At 38.8% G+C, this 20,213-nt stretch overlaps 1 protein-coding gene across 1 annotated transcript in view; it reads right to left on the reverse strand.

The window, feature by feature from the left end:
- sorcs3 (sortilin related VPS10 domain containing receptor 3) overlaps positions 1 to 20,213 on the reverse strand; it is a 263,786-nt gene that overhangs the window by 119,877 nt on the left and 123,696 nt on the right. Inside the window, exon 3 of the mRNA XM_034131550.1 lies at positions 5,923 to 6,022. Within this exon, the coding sequence (XP_033987441.1) occupies positions 5,923 to 6,022 (100 nt within the window). The remainder of the gene's footprint in view (positions 1 to 5,922; positions 6,023 to 20,213) is intronic.

A 20,213-nucleotide genomic window follows, 5' to 3' on the forward strand; every position in this document is an offset into this window, starting at 1 on the left:
CGAGATAATTAGATCAGAGATAAGGTGCGGAGGGAGAATCGGCCCCTTTGGCAGAGCCAGAGGTCAACCATATGCTTCTGAGATTGTTACTAGTTCTTTGTTGCAATGACTCACTCAAATGTGTTTTTGTAAAACTGATATCAGAACTCTACTGTGTTATTTTCATGTAGTATATAGTTTGGTACATTAATTCTCTTTTTTGTCTTTTGCGTGTTGGAAAGTCTACCTAATCATGCTTGGGGAGTAACGCATTACATGTAATGCGTAATCAGGACACAAAAAAGGAAACTGTATTCGCTTACAGTTAAAAAAAAGACGTAATCAGATTACTGTAACATTTGTAAAAGTTGGGCATTACCGGCAGGAGCAGATTTTATTCCTTCTTCGTAAACTGTACTGTTCTGTAGGCTAAAACTTTAAATGTGGATCTATACGCCTTCTGCCTGAATTTGATTTATTGTTTTCACTTTCTTTGGTTCATTTGTTATTTTGTATTCAGCAGGTGAACCTATGTGTTCATAAAATAGTGTGTGTGAGTTTAACTGTATGTATCAAACTAAAACGGAGCATTTTCTGTTAGCTCAGATTCTGCTTTTTAAACTGTAAAATGTGTTCATGTGTTTCATTGTTAGTGTATAGGCTACTGTCTGAATCTGCTTAATGACAGGCAGGTTTTCCTATAAATGAGCAGAGGACACATTTTTTATTCTAAATATATTGGTTTCACCTTTTCTAAGGTTCTGTTGTCTTACATAACACACTTAAGTAAAAATATAATTTTTGTTATTTGTCTTTTATTTATTGCCAATGTATTTGATATTGAGGTAATCCAAATGTAACATTAAGTCATCATCAATGCCTTCCTTGTATATTTTGATACTCAGCTTTGGTTTCTGATAACACAAGTAATTGCAACGGAGTACATTTTTAAAGTACCCCTCTCAACCCTGTATCTAATCTTATATAACTTAAGTAACACAAAACAAATACCTCACATGAGTCACAGGGAGAACCTTAGGGAGTACATGCCTGCTATGCCCTTGATGTGGAATTACAATTTCTGCACAGAAGACAGGCAGCGGGAGTGAGTCATGAGGAGTAATCAGTGCTAGCTATGATCTGTTCCATGCCCTGATGTGGTTTAGCTTAGCAGTCATGAAGCATGCAAACGTATCCAGGGTCAGTACCTTGGCCTGGCCTTGGAAAAATAATGGATGACGGACCCGAGCACCTGCACAAGTCTCGGGAGTCGTGCTTCGTTTTCTGTAAGGCGTTGATGCAATGCAGATTTTTATTTATTCAACATTTGTCTCACCAGGTAGGTCAAGCTGGACAAAATGATTATTTTCAAGGAAAAGTCGCAACTCTATTATCCGGTAGCTTGTTCATAGACACATCACTTTACTGATGTCATACATTTTCATGGATCATTGCACCTGACCTCTCTTTTCTGGGTTCCAGAGATATGGCAAATGACCCCAGAAGTGTTTGTTTTTTTCTAAACCTCTCTTAAAAAGGTCAAATTTAACTTGTTTTGCATCAATCTTGATACAGGGTACTTATTATATGTTATAGTTTGGATTCCTAAAGCTTTTAGTCTACTATCCCATCATTCAAGGGTGGTTTTCACTATAAGTAATGTTTTCTTTTTGGACGGACACTATAATTTACATTTTTTTACTATGTTCAATCTGAATTTACTTTAAAATAAAAAAGATTCTATATTGATTCTGACTTTTCTACATCCAACTCACAGGTTTATCATTGCTTTGAGAAAAAAGTAAAGATATAGGAATTTGTTCTGGGAATGTCATTTTGGAGCCTGAGACCTGAAAAACAGGCTTGGGGATTAACTGGTTAAAGGGGGTCGCTCCTCTTGGGGTTTCTTTAACATGTATTCAAGGGGTTCAAGGTTCAAGGTTCTTTATTGTCAAACTGACATAGCTACAGAGTAATTATGTTGTTGAAAATCTTATGTCACAGGCTTCTCCAACAATGCAACATAATAACAATACAGATAGCAAGAGCAATACAAAAAGAAAAATAGTTATAAAATAAAGTGAGCATGTGGAATCGTGCAGTACGAGTCTATATTAGTCTATATTCCTTGTTGATTGGGATATTTAGCTGGAGTATGTTCTTAGTGGATGCAGGGGTCTAGACAAAAGGTGTCATATACTGTACAGACTGTTAACCCTCCTATTGTCTTCGTGTTCCCCCCTTACTTTGTTGTTCTTGTAAGGGGAACAAGCATCCGTTTCGGTAAAAATTGTTCGTATCTTCAGTTAGCTGAGTTTCTTACCGTTAAGTGAGTATGACACATTAATAGGTTATTAAATATTAAGATGCCCTGTGACAGTTTTGTGAAAAAAAACCCCGCAGCCCCCTGTACAGGGGGCTCTCGGGCTTAACAGGTTTTAAGGATCTGCGGGGACCCTGTTCAAAGTAACTAACTTACGGATTTCATTGAAGTGGCTATCATAAATACTAATTAAGAGACTTACAATCTTATGTTAGCTAACATTCGGCAATGTACGCTATTGAAGTAATCATCCAAAATATGTTATATTGCTTTTTTATTTTAAGTTCTTAAAAAATATCTATTGTTGATTTTGTAATTAATAAATGACAGAATAAATAATAATAATAATAATTACAATAAAAATAATAATAACAATTGTATTTGTATTATTTTTTAGGGGACACTTTTCTGGGATAAAAATATATTAAATGTTAAAACAACACTTAAAATATACAAGACAGATTCAAAGAAGTTGAGAAGATGTGAGTTTTGTGATTTGAACATGGAGAGATTGGTGCAGCAATTATTAGCAGCAATTAGTAATAGATTTGTGGCCTACTCTTTGGTTATATAAATAATGAAAATATTAAAAAGAATGATTCCTTATTTCATCTAATGCCTCTAGGTCCCTATTAAAACTAAAATGTTAATGTGTCCCGCTCTGCGTCTCCAGAGGAACACATCAGTTTAACGCTGTGCAAACTTCATCTCCTCCATATGCATACAATCTGTCGTAATTGGCAGTAGGACGCAAACATGAGCTGAGCCAATTAGTAATTTCTATGTGATACTGCTGATTTCTACATACAGTATGTCAACTTGAAAACTGTGGTTATGGAAACAGCCATGGGGCTAGTCTAGTCTACAGATGGAGACTAGACTCCTACTAGCTGCTAATAGCGGGTTGACCTCTTGGCCACAATTGCACTTGTCTGTCAAACTGTTGCTTGATGCACAAGCCGTGGTGTTCAAGGCATGAGGGCAAATCGGATTTACTGTGCGAGTTGTGAATTACAGTACAGAAATGTCTAAGGATTCAGAATATTTCCAAAACCTTAACTGTATGTGCTGCAGGAATGAATATTATCATTTAGGGATCGTTTAGCTGCACAATTAAATTCAGCTAATGCGGAAGCTGGAAGTGATTTTCCATAACAAAGCCTAATATTTCCCTGAATTAAATGTAACATTACATTGAGGCAGATGGTAGAAAATGGAGTACAAACCACAAACTGAGAATGACTCTTAGAATGTCAAGAAATTAAAAAGAATTGACAGAACTCTCAGGCAGATTAAAGATGTTGGCAGATGGTTGGCATCTGGCAATGCTCACGCTTGTTTCTGTACCTTTTTGTGGCCTGAAATTCTCAAAATTCGTCTTTAGATTCTGTTGCCAGAAACATCCTATTGCTTGTAGGAAGCATGCCATAAATGAATGCATTGCTCAACAGTGGCGAGCCGTCAGGGCCCTCTAGGCCCTCTCTGAGGGCCTAAGATGTTCTACTAAATAATATTTAAAAACATAAAAAAATAAAAAAAATTAAAAAATATATTTAAAAAATATATTTTTCTTTAGTTTTACCAAAATAACTTGATTTAATTGTATTTAAAATAACACTTCCAAAGAAATAAATCCTTCGAATCTGCCTATTCAGTTTCTGTTTGAATGTGAAGGGTTAAATGAAAGAAGCTCGTCTCTGCGAGGTGAAGATTGGAGCTGATTGTGGTCCTGCTGTAAATTCACAGAGGGCCCAGCTATAGTAACTGAACGAATAATGTCAAATGACAGTACAATTGACCAATCATATCTTCCCTCTAAATGGGAGGGTTTTATTATCGCAGACTTTATGACAAGTTCCGCCCGCTGTGAAGCTTTTCTTGTTTCCATAGCAACAACAACTTCCTGTCAACAGCGTAAACTCGCCTTCAAAATAAAAGCATGCCAAATTACACTTAAGACATACAACTGCAACGAAAGTAACAAACACAATACAATATCCTTTTCAATTTCAAAGAACACAAATTGGGTTATTTACAGGTGTTGTTTTGTGTGGTAGAGGTTTGCTTTCATTTATGTGTTTTGCACCCCGGGCCGTTGTTTTGATATTCCGCTGAAGTATACGCTGTGGCGTAATAACTATTTTTTTTTTTTTTTTCGAGGGAAGGGGTGGGGGTCAGAGGGCCTAGGTATAAAAGTCACGGCTCGCCACTGATTCTCAAATAAAAGTTGGTTTGCTGTCACAGCCAGATAAGGGAAGCCCGGGTGAAGACCGTTTGAGAAATTGTTGAATTATATGCTCTTTTTATGTTATAGCTCACAAGGGAGTCTCAGCATGAAGTCAATTTCCACAGAACTTACTTAATAATTAGAACAACAGAGTCATGTCCAACCTAAATCATGTTCAATGTGTTGGAGCGCTATCCAATAGAAGCATGAGTGTTACAAAGTGATGTCACTGTGTTTGGGTAGTAAACAAAGGAGTCCAACGGAGGCATTTCAGGGGGGGAAAGTGTGGAAGAGAAACTCCCTTTGGAGGGAACACAGGGATGTTAGCCTTTGCAGACCATTTACATGCACAAAAATATATATATACACTACAGGAAATGGAAAACCCTCCCAAAAAAACTAAAGCATAATAGGGCCTCTTTAAACACTTGTATCTGATCGGTATTTGGTGCATCTCTAATTTTAAACATATGTGACCCGCTCTATCAAAATCAGTCGGAAGTCGCAACGGCTCATTTCAAAATAAACGTGGATTTGCGTAAAAAAATAGTTTTTCGGGGTTTGGGTGTTTTGTTTGATTTTAAATAAACAAAGTATTGGCTTTCAGAAATTATGAAACTTTTATTTCCAAAATCACACGATAAATAAATGTTTGAAACTTGTAAAGGGAAGATGACAGCTCTCCCTCGCCACTCTGCTGTTCCGCAGCGCTGCTTCCCCTCCCTCCGGCTGACATTATGAATGTAAGGCGTATAGTAATCATAGATAACACGGCAGGGTCCGTTACAGTTTGTTTTCATCTGATTTCAATCAAACAAAGTCTTGGCTTTCAGAATATTAAACTTGTTTCGGCAAATTCAGATGATAAATACAACTTTGAAGCTTGTAACGGCATATTTACAAGCGGAGAACGGAGTAACTTGACGTCACAGCAGGCATAACAACATCCGGTGTTTCTCGTGAGTGTTTTCCCCGGGAAACAAACAATACACAGAAACGCAAAATTACACAAACACACACACACGTATACACACACACACTCGCGAGCTTCCCCCAGACCAGTAATCCAAACGAAAATATCTTCCCTCCGTAGTATTTTGATCATTTGCTCCGCTAATAATCAATCAGATCGATGGATTCCAGAGAAGAGGAAACTTTGAAGGCCTTTTTCTCAAAATGATGACTCGGTGACAGTCATTATATAATGTGACATATTTTGCTTAATATTTGGACTACAAAAACAATCCTGATATCATTAGAAAGCTAGGAATCTCCTCTTTCCAACAGTGTATACAATTCAAAATGTGTTGGGTCAATGCGACTGATTTCGATGGAGCAGGTCACATATGTTGGACAATAGACACAAAAAACGAATAAACATGCAACATCTCACCTTTCTCTTGTTTGTTGGACAGACGTACAGGTAACTCAGGACAGTCTTGGTTCCCACTTTGTCGTTCATTCTGTCGTATGTTGAGCCGTAGTCAGTAGATCTGAGCAGGGGAGATAAAGGCAAATTTAGATAAACGTGAGAAAAGTAAAGTTTGCTGAAAATGTCCTACAATGTCCTACAATGTAGACAAACAGACTAAATATTACTGGGACATTGCTCGATTTGGGTCAAATGATTTTGCACTGATGAAAACAATGCAATATGTAACCACAGGGTGAAAGAACAGTCATATGCAGGCTTATGCTGTACTGTACATATACAGTTACTGTGTGTGAGAGTAAAACCTCTGGCAATACAACAAAAGAAAGTTAACCAATCATCTGGAGCTGCCAACGAAAACGAGCCATTGGAAAATGTCCGGGGACTCGGCACTGTTAATAATTAATTCTCTCCCGATGACTGCTATGAAATAAAATATGACGAGTGCAAAAACATGTGGATGTTCCTGAACCCATGGGCTTTAATAATTGAACAGTGGGAATGAGCCTGTTAGTATGTAAGCCTATTTGCGCCACAGGAAAAAAAAATAAAAATCCTGTAAGTCAATATATTAACTTAGCTATTTCAATATATTGACTTACTATCTCAATATATTGACTTAGCTATCTCAATATATTGACTTAGCTATCTCAATATATTGAGTTATATATTTATTTTTTTATTGAAACAATTATGTCAAATACAGAATAAGGCACATAGACATCAATGTTCATCATATAAGCGGTACAGCTTCATATTAAGGTACACACATTCACCATCAACTAGTTGTTCATTAACATGCATATTAGCAGTATATTGGCTCTTTATTAGTCATTATAAAACACTTATTAATGCCTTATTCTACATGACCATATTCTACAAGTAATCTGTGCATGTTACACTTGCATGTATGAGATCATTCAGTGCCTTGTAACTTCTTTTTTTATAGTTTCACTCCGTTTGAATGTCAGTGGACTGCAAATAAGTCAATAAAGGAGCAGGCTGCTCATTCCCTGGCTCTCAAAAGAGTTTGGCTGGCTGTTTAATCTATGTTCACACTGAGACAGTACAACACATAGAGAGAACAGTACACCTATTGTGTAAGTACATACAAGCAGGTCACACAGTATGATCACAAATACATAAACTCTGTTAAAAATCAGATTTATTAAAAAGTACAGGCTGCATATGTGTTCTCAGCCTTGGAGAAACTTGACATGTTTTGGTACATGTATGTGTCTGAACCTCTCTTTAGTGGTTCATTAATAAAACAGATATTTCAACGTGTGCCTACTTTGTTCATGTACTGTTGAGGTTAATTTCAGTAGTTGTGTGCTATAATGTATTTACAAAGTGTGAAGAGGAGGCAACTTTAGAATAGGGAACCTGTTCAGGTCAATTAGAGTCAAACTACTAGCTTATTGGTTATGAACAAGACTTCACTTTAAAATAGGGAACATATTCTTAGATAGAAATACCTAATTTTGAGTTATTTAGACATATTGAGGAGAGCATATTGTGACGACCCCTGCTTTAAGGTCTCCTGTGGTGTGCATGGCCCTTTAATGTTCCTCCTCTGCTTGTGACGCCCTGATTGAGGACACCTGACGGCTGGCGGAGGTTTAAGAGGCCTGGGCCAGAGTCTCGATCTCTCGTCCCCGCAGAGGACCTGACCGCGGAGCAGCCACGTCGCTTAGCCTTTTTGCTTTTCCTTTGTGTTAGTTTTTTGGTTTACGTTAAACTTTTGTTAATAAATATATTTTTCATATATGTTCTTGTCCTTCCCACGCTTTTTGTTATGGCCAAGAGCAAGGCCATGACAATATTAAGACCAAAGCTCATGTACAACAACGTCCTTACTTGCAATAAATAAGCACTAATTAGAGGGTTATTGAGGAAAAACTCTCAACTAATGACATACTACTTGTAGAATATGGTCATGTAGAATAAGGCATTAATAAGTGTTTTATAATGACTAATAAAGAGCCAATATACTGCTAATATGCATGTTAATTAACAACTAGTTGATGGTGAATGTGTGTACCTTAATATGAAGCTGTACCGCTTATATGATGAACATTGATGTCTATGTGCCTTATTCTGTATTTGACATAATTGTTTCAATAAAAAAAGAAATATATAACTCAATATATTGAGATAGCTAAGTCAATATATTGAGATAGTTAGTCAATATATTGAGATAGCTAAGTCAATATATTGAGATAGTTAGTCAATATATTGACTTACAGGATTTCTTTATTTTTTTTCCTGTGGCACAAACAGGCTTCCATATGTTAGCCAGCCTAGTCCCTAGAAACTCCACATGAATCCATAATCACTAGTAACCACCAAATCCACCTTCAAGTAGAATATTACAGCATGTACAGGGCTCTATTCGCCTTCCCCTTTTCTCTGTCAAAGCTGTATTCATGTGCCTAGGATTTTACAAATATTTCCCTCTGAGGGGATAGAAGCACCCAGCCACAACGGTGGCATAACTCCCATTTTGCAGTCACAAGGAGAGTGAAGATGATACCTATTTGAGCGTCAGTTCCTTTTTTAGTCAGAGCCTGCTTCTTATGCTCTTCCACGTGAATGGGGTTTCAGAAAAATACATTTATCTCATTCCCGAATGCCTCTGAGACACAGTAGTTGCTATGATTACAAAGCACAATAATGAGTCGGGCAGACAGCAATATTTTCAAGCATTTTGTGGGGAGGTATGTGTGTGTGTGTGGGGGGGGTGCTGCAGTGTGAATGATCCCGAATTCGAGCAGGGGCGGTGAACTATACCTCTTGGAATCTGTGTTACACTGCCTGAGAAGAGACTTCCTAAATAGCCGAGAAGCATATGTTATTTTTGGCATGACATGGATAAGTACGAGTGCCAGACGTGCCTTCATCATCTAGTCACCGAAAACGCATATGGTTAGATTCTTTAATGGATATGGAGACAGACAGCAGGGAGATGTCAGCTCTCGGACTTGGAGCAAGATACATATTAACCGCCCCGACTTCTACCATGCCAAGGAGCTGATTTTAAAGAGGAGATGGCATAATTACAAATGAAAGGTTTCCATTGGCAGTGTCAATGCTGCAGGATGAGCCAGTGGTTTCACTTTACTGTGTCTAAAAGGCAAGAGTTTGAAAATCTTTCAAGCTAGTATTTACTAAACACCTAATTTCAGGGTCTCCAACACGTTGATCGCCAGTAGCTCGTGAATGTTTTCTGATTAGCATGCCAGAGGGCGCTTGCAGTTGTGCAGTTGACATGTTGAGAGATGTTTATTTACGTAGTATGTTCTGAGAGTAAGATAGAGAGAAAGAGATGTAAGTTACAGTCATGTTAACTGAAGAAGTTCCATTAAAGAAAAATCCAAGACAAGTGCGTGCGATTGAAATGTGGAGCGGCAATTCACAAAACTTCACGAAAGCTTTTCCAAGGAGTTTCTCTCCGGTAGTTGCCTGTGGTTCGAGAAGGTCAAACAATTGAAAGCTAGGCTACAAAGGCAGCAGTTATTGTTCACGAAGCCTGCCAAGAAAGCTAGCCTAGCTACAGAAGCATCGTTCCTAGTGGCTCAGTATTTGGTAAGGAACAATCAGATGCAAGTGGTTCTCCATACAGTGCGACGAGTCGGTGGATGGGAGCGACACATCAGCTCAGCTGGCTGTGTCCATCCGGATGGTTATGGGGGACTTCATGGAGAAAGAGGAATATCTTACACCGCTTCAACAGTGTGGACGTTTCTAATTGTATTAAAAATGTATTCCAGATATAAACGAGTGCAAATGGAGAAGCTATCTGTAATGGAAAAGTTCTGGAGCAATTGAGTCGAAACACAATGAAATATGGGAAAGCTGGAACTTGATGGCAAAAAGCTGAAGGTCTATTCCAAGTTACTGCCGGAGAATTGACAAAGACATCTGCTGCAGACACAAGATGACACAGCGGTTGCCCAAAACAATTCTGAAGATTTCTCACCCAGTCCCATGTATTTAGCTGGTTCCGAGAGAATATTCAACATTCTTCATATTAACTAAATCGACTAAACAAGCAGGGAAATAGAACTGTTTGTCCATAACTTAAGGTTCTCTGCCAGAGGGACTTGCACATCTGATATGCTGGACTAAACTATCTTATAAACTGGCAATATACTGTAAAGATACAGAGCTGCCTCTATACAAGAGAGATAACATAAACTCTTCAAGGCTACATGCCTGAGCAATAAGGAAAGAGAAACTGAGAGTAAATAATGATCATCTAGGTCGAAGACTAACACCTAAGCAACAATATTCCTCAAACGTATCCATAACAACTGATAGAGCCCCGGCTATGAGAAGTCGACACTCCGGTTTTATCCCGAATTGTAAGTCAGATCCATACTTCCCATGTTTCCTGAGTTACCATTGCATTATCCACCAACAAGCACTTTGCTCCAAAGTTATGGACTTCAATCATGTCCTGAAACCTGTGACAAAAATAATAAACTCTATTTGAGCGAAGGCAAAACAACCTAGGAGCTTCAAACATTTTCAGCTGAAAATGGAGATCTCGTTCTCCATGCTGAGGTGAGCTGGTTGAGTAGAGGGAGAATCCTACAGCGCTCCCTCTCCTTGCTGAATGAGGTAAAGCTCTTCATGGAAGAGAGAGGGGAGGACACCTCCATCTTATCTGATGCTGGTTGGGTACTTGACCTGGGCCTTTTTTACCGATCTGACTGGAAAATTAAACCAGCTTAACTTCCAGCTACAGGGCAATTGTAAAACAATATGTGACATGATTAGTGCTGTAAAGGTCTGCAAGTCTGTGTCTATAGCTCCAGCAAGTAATGGTAAAGAAATTGCATAATTTCCCCTATGTTCAAAAAGTACTGCAGGAGAATAAAGCTGCTGCTGGCTTTCTTGGTTTATCAAAGTGCTGTGACTGCTTAACTAAACTTGGGCAGGAATTTGAGGACAGATTTCTTGACATTGAGCAGCTTGACCCCTGCGCAAGTTTCCTTGTTAACACTTTCAAATTTGTGGATGTTACTGACAGGTCTGAGCAACTGGCCAGCCTTTTCCATCTCAGTGCTTTGGAGCTGGACCTGGAGATAATCAAGCTCCAGAATGACATTCGGCTAAAAGCACATCAGATGGACAAAGATTTCTGGAAGCCTGACCCAGAGAAAATTCAAAAACATTGAAACTGCTGCAATGAAACTGTCCTGCCTATTGGGGTCAACATATTGCAGTGAATCAGCATACTCAGATATGATCTTTATAACATCTAAATTCAGGACAAGACTTACTGATGAACATCTCAATGACAAAATCAGAGTGAATATGTCAGGTTAGCCCCAGTAGGGCTCTGGTGTGTAACGATCAGCTATTATGAATAGCTGTGTTAAATAAACGCACAAGGGGTTCTTGATATGAAATAATATATTAAAGGTAAACAGAACTGATAAACGGATAATCTGCTCTTTCCACAAATAGTCCCCACGGAAATGTATTTACTACAGTATATGCACACATTCACAAAATAAACAAAGACAGGTTTTATACGTTATTCACGTGTATTCACCGCTTTTGAGCCAAACAAAACAAACAAAACTCAACAAACAGTCCGCTCGGTGATAAACCGAGATTGTCTTTACTGCCTAACCCAGGCCATAGTTCATTGACAAAAAAAAGCTGTTACTCCTGCGCCCGTCGGCAGAAAAAAAACTGGAAATGTTTGTAGGCCTATTGAGGCTATAATCCACAGAAAGAAAAAATAGGATGATCGGCGTGGCCCAAAGGCGCGATCTCACCCTGTTTGAGAGAATCTCTCTCGATCTGTGCGCGTCCTCTCCAAGGAGACGTGCTTCCAGGTCGGTCGATGCAATATCCACAATGCAGTTACTTTCCTTTACTTCCCCGTAGCATTTTAAGATATGTATACATACTGAGGAAAACCTAAATATCCCGCTGCATACCCGCATTCGCCTCACACACGCTTCCTCCTCCCGTGAGAACCAACCCCTGACATCCCGGTGACGCACCCACTATAAAGGCTCCGTGCGTGCTGCGACAGGTGAATATGTAAATGAGGCTTAATGACCCACACCCCCAAACCATACATAAAAGTGGACATTTAACAACTGTAGTTGCGAGGATAATACACATGTATCAGTTTTCTTTTCATTTCAACATAAACCACATGCCTTAACCTTTTTCCCTGCCACTACAGTTTATAAGAAACACTTTGATCAATCTGCAACTGTCACAGATGGATGCTATGCAGTGCCAGGTGCCACATTGGCTGAGTCAGGAAAAAAGACACCAATGCAGTGACAGACTGAATGTATAAAGACATAGTTTTCTTCATGCAAGTTGAGAAAAGCACAGGCCAGAGCTTTCATTAATACAAATGTGAACTTTGCATACTTATCTGTAAAACAGTTTATAGTTCTTGATGTTAAATCAGAACTCCATGGGGACTGATTATTTCTCCTTTTTTTTCCTTCATGAGAAAGTCCAGTTGTGTTCATGATTATGTTATTGTTAATGTTAATGTTTTTCTGCTCTTGAGTCATGCACTGAACTCATTGCTATGAGTAGATCTTGGCCACTTTTTTTTAAAGTAGCTCAAAAGGTTGGAGAACATTGGTTTAAACCCTCTGTGGTAGTGCCAAGAAGCTGTAACAGAATAATTGAAGTTAGTTAAAAATAGATGCAAAGATCGCATGCGTACATCATATGTATAGGTTTTGAGAAGAGAAAGATGTATTCAACATGCCTGTTCATCTTAAATGATACACACAACATCTTCTGGTGAAAAATATTGAATTTTATTTTGTCGTTTAATCAAAGACTCATTGCGGCCTCTTAAAATAATATCTTTCAAGATCTAGAAACGTTATAAACTATACAGACTAATGTCATAGAATAAGATGATAGATGTTCAATTCTCTACGGGGACCTTGAATCTGTGAAGTCCATATTTATTATTATTTTAGTACAATTAAATAAACAACGATTATAGGTCAGTTGCTGTCAAACATTGACTATAATGTCTAACAAATACAATTAAGTTTTGCACAATTAAATTCAGTAAAAACTGAACCCCTTTGTTAAAGGCTCAGCATCCACATCCGAAAGTGGCCTGCCCTTGGCCCTTTAATCGAGTTAAAGTCTTCAAGAACTGACAAGCCCGATTTGATCGGAGCCATACTTTTAAACATGTTCTCAGTGATAGAGAGGATTATCTATGCTCATATATATGTACATCAATTACTGTGGGGTCTTGTTTCACTAAAAAGGCTTAATACTTCTATTGTTTTGAAAAATGCGAGAATATGAACTCAAACATCAGATGGTAGTGTATTGCTTCGTTTTTTCCTCACTTATTCCAAATGTGGTTAATAGTAGATTTTTGCATTTTACTAAATGTGTTAAAGGATTGAGGACCAATCATATAAGGATGTGAAAAATTGATATTGCCTGGCATCTCTATTCCTCTGTGCATATACACAAAGTCCAAAGGGTGTGAAAGCCTTGAACACCATTAGATTGACACTGGCATTGTGTTATCTGATTCAACACATCCTTCTGCATAGCAACCAGAATAGGCAGGAAATAGCATTTCTTCTGGCTGATATAATGTACAGTGACCAGTCAGACAGGCTGGTTTCTGCCTATATGTCATTATTGCCTTAGGGCTTGACTCGCTCAGCCTTATAGCTATATTTGATGCTGAAGCTATAGTGAAATAATAATATGGTTCCTTATTGTAGCCCTAGTTCTAGACACAGTCAAAGTTAGACAATTCCGCACCTCTTGATTTACATCGTTGCCAAAGTTCATTACCAATACAGGAAGGAGTTTGTCCTCTGTGAATAGAAGTGGGAATGATGGATTGGGCGTGAAATGTGTCAGACTTTATTACTACAGGCTGTCTTTAGTGTCCCGTCACAGAACTGTAATTAAAGAGGACACATTATGCAAATGTTCAGGTTCATATTTGTATTTTGTGACACTGTGACATGTTTACGTGCTTTAGTGTTCAAAACGTGCTGTACTTTTCTCATACTGCCTGTGCCGCAGCACCTCTTTTCACCCTCTGTCTGAAACCGGAGCCCAGTCTCCTCTGATTGGTTAGCTGGCTGGCTCGGTTTTCATTGGTCAACCACTTAGAGATGTGCCAGAAATGTACCGCTATTTAGCATACCACGTACAATGTGTTGGAGGACTAGCCAATAGAAGCATAATTCTTACATAGTGATGTCACTATGTTACAGAAGAAAACAAAGGAGTCCAATGGAGATGTTTCAGGCAGGGGGGGAGTGTGTGGGAGAGAAACTCCCTCTGGAGGGAACTTTAGTCTCTGCAGACCATTTACATGCATAAAAACCTTTATAAATATTCTACAGGAAATGGGAAACCCCAAAAAGCATATAAGGGTAAGCATTTGTCTACTAACAATACATATAATATTTTCCTCACCTTAGCTAAGGGTTTTAGTTGCCAAATTACCTTAATCTGATTTTTTTCGATAACTTCATTATTTTATTAATCATAAGAATACAGTATTATTATTAATATAACGCTTGTATGTTTTATTTAATTGAAAGTTGAGCGGTTTATAGTGAAAATCACCATTTCGTGGAAAATCAAATGTGACAAGGAGCACCCAAGTCTGGAAAGCACTGGTGTAATGTTAAAAACATTATTGTATTTCTAATGTTCCTTAATTGTTCTTGCAAAATGTTAAATATAACATAGAAACCATAACATGAAGGTCCACTGTCCATAAGCTACATATACCTGTATGTTCTGTTCACAGGCTATGTAGAACAAAGCATTATTGCAAATGGACAATCACTAGCTGAAGGGTTGATGAGGACATTTTCCTATTTGTGTAACTGTATATCAAGAATCCCGGCAGTTTTTGCTATGTTTGTACTTGATGTTAACCTTTGTGAAACAACCAGAACACATTCAGCATATGTGGCCAGCATTCTTAGTAGTTGAATAGGGTTGTTCTGATTGGCTTTTAAAGGTGCAGAAACACTTAGATTCTCTGGCTCAAGCCCTCCAACCAATGCCATATTCATAGAACTATGGTTATATTGCGTAACCATCATTTTCTGTAAACCAATATGTCTAAATATTCATGAATCTACGAAGGGACTCATCCCAAAACTCTCTTGTGATAACAGCATTTATGTGAGCCTCGCTGTTCTGACACCACTTCTATAAAAACACTGTCACTGCCTTGAGTGTTTTGCATATTTTCAACGAGACCAGTATGCTTCTCGCAACAAGCAACCTGTTTCCATTTCTGTTTAGACGAGCAGTTTGTGAGCTTCCCTGTGGAATTAACGGTTTCTGGCTTGTGGTGAAAGATATCAACAGGAAATATTTTCGTGACTATCAGTAAAACAGATTAACGCAGATTTGAATCAGGGTGTTGAATCAGACGCTCTTGAGTGGAAAATTGTCTCAGTTAATCTGTGACCATGAAACAGATTTAGCATACAGCCAACAAAACATTTTAGCTAATATATACCATCATGAACTTTCCCTAGTTTGTTACCCACATTAACACATTTCATTTCAGCATTACAACTTTTAAATGGTATGTTTTAAATATGAAACAAGCTGATTTGCATAATGTTCCAAATAAACATTGCGTAAAGCCGGTTCTTAATGTTTGTTTCATTTTGTTGACATATCAGAGTATATTGAGTCTACTGAAATGATATCTGATGTACGGAGGAGAATTAATGTAGGGCCACACGTGATTTTTCTTTTTTGTTCTGAGAAAAAAGTCTGAATTCTGAGAAAAAGTCAGTATTGTTTTTTTAAGAATCCTGACTTTTACTCAGAATCATTACTTTTTTTAAGCCAGAATCCTGTTATAATTTCCATTTATTTTGGATGTCGTTCCCACTAGTTTGGAAGAACACATGTACTCAACTAAATAATAATCAATATTAACCAGCATAAATGATTGAGTTTTGGACGTGCCAAGTGGACCTTTAACAACCTACTTTGTTTAATCTGTTGTTTTAGTTGTTTTAAAGTAAATTTGAGATTTCAAGATTTCTAAATGTCTAAAAATTAAACAGCCAGTACATGTGCCCTGTTTCAACAGTCATAAAGTGGATTTTTCCATTTGTTGTTAATTGGTGAAGTAAAGTCCTCAATGTTTTTGCTTGGAGCAAGAGAGAGAGAGAGAGAGAGAGAGATACAGTGCAGTCCATTGCATTGTGTGAACATCAAATGATTAGAGAAAAGACAGGCAGAAATTGCATTAGGGAATGTTTGTTAGGTTTTGCCAGATGTCTGCCAGTAAAACAAAATTCAGCGTTGGTGTAAAACACTGTTGACCATGCTATGGGGAGCGAGGGAGAGAGAGAAACAAGCCTGACTAAATTATCTTAGCTCTCAAGCTCAAATAAAGCACATCACCCTGAAGCATGCAGGAATGAAAGAGAACTGATTTACGTTGCAACGTTGTATCAAGGAAAACAAAAGATTTCTACAGACTCACTGTAAAACTAAGTTTGGCTTGGTTCCGATCAAAAACTGTTTGTAAATTCTGCTAACGCCCACAAAAAGCAAAGAGACACAACAAGAAAACGCCATATCAATATCTAACAAGGGTCCTAAGTAGAGAGCATCATCAGGTGATCTTTGGAGTAAAACCGAAGCAGCAACAACTCAATTGTCTGTCCCCAGAAAGACACTGAGACACAAGAGGCTCAGAGAGTGAGGGAGAAAATGTTTCTTAGAAGAGAACCCTGTGGCAAAATCAAGCCTGAAGACTCTGAGCACTCTCTGATTGATGCGCTTGAAAAACATTTGCAACGCTGGTGAACCGAAGCATTCTATGCAGTGCTGAGAGGTCGGAGGTAGAAACGCCTGAACAGACATTTCCACTGCAATTGTCGGAAATGCTGCCGTCTTTTGTTCCATGAACACACTCTAGGGGTATGACAAAGCCAATTCTGCTCCAGCTACAGGTCCTCGACACAAGCCTTGCTCTCTGGATAGAATCCTGGGAATTTTGAGTGACCAGAAAAAGAACTAAACAGAGCTTTCGCCAGTATGAAACTCCTAAGAGTTTGAGGGGAAAGTGTGAGGGACTAGAATTGGGCATGCTGAAAGGCTTCTTATTAATCTTCATTTCACTAGCAAAAGTGAAGCTCAGAATTGTACTCAATCTGCTCTTATGTACTCCTACTACATCCAATGCAATAGTTTGAAGCTATAGCTACATCAGGTAATGCGCTGTAATTCGTAACCTATACAATCAATTTTTATGTATTTTTACACGACTAAGAAACAGGAAAAGTCAGTATTGCAAGGTCAGGTCAAATAGGGGGCTAGGGTTAATTAGTTAACCATAACCGTAACAGCCTGCTCTGTTTTCTGCATACGGGTACAATATGTTCCAGTGCAACTATTAATGCTTGTTCCTTGTCACATGACATGTAGTGGACGCTTCCTCGCTCCCCATGGGTGTGCTCTGGAAATAGAAGCTCGGTGGCGCCTACGGACTACAGCTGCTTAATCTTTCTTGGTAAGTGGTTAATGTTAAGATAATATTGGGATTATGGAAAATAAATTGTAGTCAAAGTACTGTTAGGGTCTGGACACTTTATTGTTTTGGAAAGATTATGGGTTGATTCAAAGCCTAAACGTAATCTCCGGTCCCTAGAATAGATGTCAGATTAGCTACAAACAGGGAAGGCTTCCAATATTCTGTCCATTTTTTATTTGGCTCCAAGTTTTTAAACCATATTAATTCAAAAAGCTCCACTGCATTAATTATCTTATCGAATCCTTTATTCATCATCTCTTTTGTCTGTTTCAGACAGAACAGGCATCTGAAAATAACTGTTGGGTGTACAAACCATGCTTCATGTCAGTGACACAGTTGCAAACAAGACTAACAAGCTGAAGACTTTTTCAGCTGAAGGGCAGCCCCTCAGTGAGGAACTGTTTTCCTTTGTAGCAAAAAGACAAATTAGTCAGGACAGGGTTAAGGAATGTCACAGAGTAGTGAACAAATATAAACCTCACTGCAGTCAGCATGTCGTTGTGTCCCTGGGCAAGACACTTCACCCCAAATTGCTCCTGTGGGGATTGCCCACAGTATTTAGTATGTAAGTTGCTTTGGATAAAAGCGTCTAACAAGTAACATGTAATGTAATGTAGTGAAAGCCCTACACCCCTTTAACACGGTATTACTATTACTATTGTGGATGCTGAGTGACTTAAAGGTCCCATGTCATGCTTTTCTGGTTATTACCCGTCCCCTTGTGTGTTATGAAGGTTTTTCTGCATGTAAACGGTCTGCAAAGTCACAAACCCTCAAAGTACACCCTGTAGCGAGTAAAACTCTAACACAGAAAAGACCTGTCTATGCTGCCCCAGAACGCCTCGTTGGAGATTTCTCTTTTTCAATTTTTTCTTCCGGGAACCAAGTGACGTAACGATGATCCAAATGGACCAATTGGTCCAAATCCGCGGAGCTCCTCACACACACACACTCAGCCAGCCTTATTTTCTCAGCCTGGACTCAGCCTGAGACAGCGGGACACGGCTCGGCCCAGCCCGGGCCCGGTCCGAGCACACACACAGACCCACAGCCAGGCTGCAGGTGTTTGTGTGTGCTCTGGCCGAGCTCGGGCCGGGCCTTGCCGTGTCCCGCCGTCCCGCAGATCTCACACAGCAACCAGGAAACCACACCAGCAAGCCAGCTCACACTGTCCGCTCCAGCAGCGAGCCCCGCAACGTCCCGCGAACACGGCACCCAGAACCCACGCAGCATTCTCATCTGTTTGTCATTACTGGTGTCATTTTCTGGTTGCTAACAAACGCCATTGTAACACATAATCACTGATGTTCCGCTGTAACGGTGGTGGACTCATCAGAACAGAGTGGGCAAGCTGACCAATCAGAGCACACTGGGCTCACAGGGAGGGGGGGGGCAGGAGCTCCAACAAGGCGTGTAGGACAGAGAGTGAATACACATACTATACAGAGATGCTGTATGAGAAACCAATGTGAGTTTGGAAAATTGCACAATATAAATCTATTTTAGTATACCTCTACAATGGAATTATGATCAGTAGAAATGGCCATGACATGGGACCTTTAAACTTTTTTTTTTTTTTAAATATGTATTTCCAACCAACCCAACCTAAATACATTAGAATCTGGAAATGGATACAGTTACAAAGTGCTGTCAGATGCCACCCTGCACCCCTTTATTCTGCCACACTGCAGAAAGGACACTGCACTGGTACTGGTGGTTTATTAAGGTAAGACAACGTGCTATGTCATTTTGTTGGGTTTTTCCTTCCCTTTTTATATATTCAGCGTTATTCAACTCGTAGTTGGCTCCTGTTTCACAAGGACACATTGTTGATAATAGCAACAGTAACAGTTATGTCGGAAATAACCAGCTTTAACTTCCGCCCTTAACTTACAGTAGATGGTCAAACATGTAGTTAAAACTAAAGACCAATGCTCATTGGCTCTGCCCACATTGTATATTATAATGTGTGTGTCTGTGTGGTGGCCCGCATCAGCTATTAGGTATTTCCCTGCCATTTCATAAGAGGCAGGAAGAGAATAATCCCAGCCTCCCAGTGAGTTGTTGAGAAAATGAATGGAGGGATGAGTTGCATGGGGCAATTAGTCTGTTGCTTCATTCAATCAATGGATTATTAAATGCTTTAATCCAAAGCCGGCACTCCATACAACATTCAGGCAGAAACAATGTTGTTAGAGTTCATTATTGTGGCAAGTGCAGACTTTGGCATAGCGTTTTCTTTCGAAGCAGCTTACCAGGTCACTTTATATACAAAATAATTAACCTTGCCACTCAGTTGTTCAGTGTAATCTGCACATTTATGAACTAGATGATTAAATGTAAATTCATTTTAAATGAGTTGATGAATTATTGTCTATACAAGAAGATGATGTAAATTCTGCCCCCATGATGTTAAAAGTCATCTCTTTCTGTTGTAAGGGTTTATCAGTCAATTGTGTCAAATGTTGTAAATGAAGGACCTGAGATGTTCTATATTTATGTTTATTTGGGCTTTGCAGCAACGTTGTAAAGTACCTTAATTAGTAGCTTTAATTTGCCAGATTAGCAACATCAATAGACTGACATCCACTGACAATGAGAACTGTATTAGGAGTTTGTTTCTTGCTATTATCTTTAGAATGATTAAAGCATGTCTCAAATTATTCAAATTAGTTAA

The sequence above is a fragment of the Trematomus bernacchii genome, unplaced genomic scaffold (genome assembly GCF_902827165.1).
Source record: "Trematomus bernacchii unplaced genomic scaffold, fTreBer1.1, whole genome shotgun sequence".
NCBI lineage: Eukaryota > Metazoa > Chordata > Actinopteri > Perciformes > Nototheniidae > Trematomus > Trematomus bernacchii.